At 36.0% G+C, this 4,080-nt stretch overlaps 1 protein-coding gene across 1 annotated transcript in view; it reads right to left on the bottom strand.

The window, feature by feature from the left end:
• Positions 1-3,096: 3,096 nt before the first annotated feature.
• LOC103212760 (olfactory receptor 8D1-like) overlaps positions 3,097-4,080 on the bottom strand; it is a 2,512-nt gene continuing 1,528 nt past the window's right edge. Inside the window, exon 2 of the mRNA XM_007958710.2 lies at positions 3,097-3,224. Coding sequence (XP_007956901.2) covers positions 3,097-3,224 — 128 coding nt within the window. The remainder of the gene's footprint in view (positions 3,225-4,080) is intronic.

Raw genomic sequence — 4,080 nt, forward strand, 5'->3', positions numbered from 1 at the left:
CATTTCTCTCTGAAATGTGTTTCTGTGTGTAACTGAGACTGTTCTCAGCAATTATCTGTTCACCCTTCTTAGTTCACTTGACACAGTTTGATGTTTTCTTGAAATCGAGAATGATTTTGGCTTATTTTCCAAATATGTTTTTAAATTACATGAGTTGATATCCCAGTAAGATATATAAGTTCTTTGTTTTAGTAAAGGAGGTATGATAATTATGCATGAATGAATGTATGCATGACCACACCAACTCCTATGACAATCCTCCATAACTTTAGACATTGCAAGTCTAGCATTCCAGTTGCTGAGGCCAACATCATCAGAACCATTTTCCATTATTTTCTTTCACTAACAACCCTCTGTAGCATAGTGGCTAAAGCACTTGACTGCTAATCAGAAGGCTAGTGGTTCAAACCCACCAGCCACTCCTCGGAAGGAAGGTTGGGCAATCCTACTTCCTTAGTGATACTGCCTCGGAAACCCAAGGAGGGGTCGCTATGAGTCGGGGCCGACTCGACAGCACATAACAACAACAACAACAACAACAACCCTCATCCCATCCACCAACAAATAATAGTGGCTTGATCTTCAAAATTTATCCAGACTCCCACCTCTTCTTACTGGCTCCTCTGTTCCCACCCTGGTTCAAACCACTCTCATCTTTCACCTTGATGAATATAATGGTCTCTTTACTTATCTCCATGCTTCCAGTCACATTGCACAAGATTTCATTTTCAGTAGAGCAGAGTTGTTATATCCTCCTCTGTTTATAATTATGAATAATTTAAAATATTTAGGATAGTTTTAAGATTAGAACAATGATCACCCACATGTTCTTTACCTATTAATGTTGTTAGGTGCTGTTGAATTGGCTCCAACTCATGACAGCCCTATGTACAACACTGACTATCCTGTATCAACCTCACAATCCTTGCTATACCTGAGCCTATCATTGCAGCCACTGTGTCAATCCATATCATTGAAGGCCTTCCCCTTTTTTGTTGAGCCTCCACTGTACCAAGCATGATATTCTTCTCCAGGGAATGGTCCTTTCCAACAACATGATCAAAGGAGGTGAGACGAAGTCTGACCATTCTCGCACCTAAGGAGCATTCTGACTACACTTCGTCCAGAACAGATTCGTTTGTTCTTTTGGCAGTCTATGGTACTTTCAGTATTCTTCAGCAACATTTATCATATTTACTTTATTTTTCTCTCTCTTCACACCACAACTCTCACATAGTTGAGTGCATGTATTAGTACACTTACATATACACACAAGCACATATTTTAGATACACATAGGCTGTACAATTTGGAGATTGTTACAGACACCATGACACTTTATCCTTAAATAATTCTTCACATGTCTTCTATCAATGGAGGCATTCTTCTACATAACCACTATACAACTATTGGATTCAGACATTCTAACATTGCTGTAATTGTAAAATTGAATATATAATCCACAAATGTCTTTACTTCCCTCGATAAATATATGTGTGTGTGTATATATATATATATATATATATATATATATATTTAATCCACAATTTAATCAATTATAGTATTTACTTGTTATGTTAGTGTACGTTAATCTGGAGTTATTCTTAGATGTTTTCTTTCTTTCATGACATTACTATTCAAAAGAATGATGATTTATCTTGTTCTAGATTTGTCTTATTTTTTGCTAATGTTAGATTCAAATTAAGCATTTTTTTATTCATTTGTTTAGTCCATATGACAACATAGGTGATATTGTGTGGTATTCTGAAAATCACATCAGAAGACACATGATATCAATATGTCCCATTATTGGTGGTTAAATTTGATAATTTGTTTTACATGGTTTTCACTGAATGTTGCTATTTTAAGGTCACTTGTTTTTCCTTGTTATACTACTAAGTAACATGTGGCATGAGACTCTGAGAGTTTGTGCCTGTCTTGTTCTTCCCTGATACTTTTCTTTTTTTTCAAACATAGACTCATGAATTCTCATAAGTCATTCTTAATATTCATTCTGAGGCTTAGATTGTCCTAATTATGGCCAATAGAAGTCCCTTCGAGGAGCCCTGATTGTGCATTGTTTAAGCACTTAACTGTTAGCTGAAATGTTGCCAATTCAAACTCATCATCTGCTCTGCAGGTAAAAGATGTAGCAGTCTGCTTCCCTAAAGATTCACAGCCTTGGAAACCCTATGATGTTGGAGCACTGGCTCATCTGTTAACCCTTCAAGGATAAACTCAGTTGTTGTTATGTGCTGTCAAGTTGGACCTGACTCATAGTGACCCCTCCTTGGGTTTCCGAGGAGGTATCACTATGGAAGTAGATTGTCCAACCTTCCTTCTGAGGAGTGCCTGGTGGGTTTGAACCACCAGCCTTCTGGTTAGCAGTCAAGTGCATTAGGAACAGTACTACTCTGGCCTATAGGGTTGGTATAAGTCAAAATTGACTTTATGACACCAGGTATAGGGGTGTCTTCATAGGAAACTAATTGTTCCTTTGACACATATCCATAACTCTTGAGCACGTACTTCCTGGAGTGTTAAGATGTTCCAGGATCATCTAGAATTTTCATGTCCCACCTTGGAATCTGTTACTTTTCCATGAAGTTCTGGTTTCCTTTAGTAAGGAATGGTATTCAGAAATCAAATGACATTGGACAACAGGTATCATTTTTATTGCCTGAATCTCATTGCTTCTAAGCCCTTTCATTGGACAGAGCGAGAGTAATTCTTAGATCACTTTTCTATCCAAACATTCCAGTGGCTTCCCATTGCACTTATAGTCACAATCAAAACTGTTAAACTTTCTCATGAGACCCTCCAGGATCAGTGCTACTCCCCCCAACTATCCTCTCGATATCTATCTATTACCCTGTCCCAGGTCTCCCTGCTCTGAGCACACTTGTTAGCTTCTATTCCTTAAATGTGACTAATGTGCTCCTGTTTCAGAGATGGCATTTACTGTTTTCCTGCATGAAATTCTCTTCTTCCAGACAATTACATATATTCTCACCTACCCTCAGATTTCTACTCATATATGAGCTTTCTTAGCATTTGATCTTCACAATCAAGGAGTACAAGAGCCTTCACATCTGCTTTAGTTTATTCCATAGCACTTAGAAATATTGACTATGTAATATATTTTCTCTTTAATTTTTTCATTATTTGCTCCTTTCAAGGGTAGAGATTTTTGCCCGATTTTGTGCCTTCCTATATTCAAAGCATCTTCAGCAGTACCTGAAATGTAGTGGTCCAATCATTATTTAATGAATAATTTAATAAATTAATGAATTTTAATGAGGCAGTGAATATCAGGGTATATTCTGAATAACTAGAAAATAGATAATAGGCAATAAGAATGTTCTCTTGGTGGAAGTGATCTTGAGACTCCACTTACAAGAAGAAATATCAGTCAAATGATGCAACGGCTAGGAGAAAATGGTGACAAATAAAAATCACAAAAATATTAAAATTATTTTGTCTCCTTATTGCTGTCTCAGTCTTCACTCTGTTTCTCACCTGCATGAGACTGATCTTCAATGGTTATAACAATTTCTGAAAGTCTTATGAAAACTATGTCTTCTTTTTTACTAGAAATTAAATTCCTTGAATTATTAAGAATTTTTCATTCTAGAATCTTATTGTGTATCAAAATACAAATATTTCAGAGAGGATTTACACATTCAAAAACTTTTAGGTGTTAAAATCTTAATCTATATTTGATCAGGAGATTTCATGTAAGAACAATTCCACAAAGAAAGGTATTTAAGGTAAAAGAAAAGAAAAGGCTTACACACAGAGAGAATAAAGTTTTGAAGTTTATGGCAGGGAGCAGAAGGAAGGGTATTCAGCAATTAGATGGTAGACAAATATTAACTTGGGTCACATGAAAGAAAAGAAAAAAATAAAATAACAAATAGAGAAAGAAAAAAAATCTTGTAAGTTTAGAACAAGTCTATGAGAAGAGAACAAGCTAGGAAGTAGGAGGCCTGTTCTACTAGTGACTGAGAGGTTCAGAAGAATTAAAGGAATCTCTGTGTTAGAAGTGAGGGTCATAAATGAGGTAATTGTTGTTGTTGTT

The sequence above is a fragment of the Orycteropus afer genome, unplaced genomic scaffold (assembly GCF_000298275.1).
Source record: "Orycteropus afer afer isolate SDZICR_OR568_19922 unplaced genomic scaffold, OryAfe1.0 scaffold01087, whole genome shotgun sequence".
In the NCBI taxonomy this organism is placed as follows: domain Eukaryota; kingdom Metazoa; phylum Chordata; class Mammalia; order Tubulidentata; family Orycteropodidae; genus Orycteropus; species Orycteropus afer.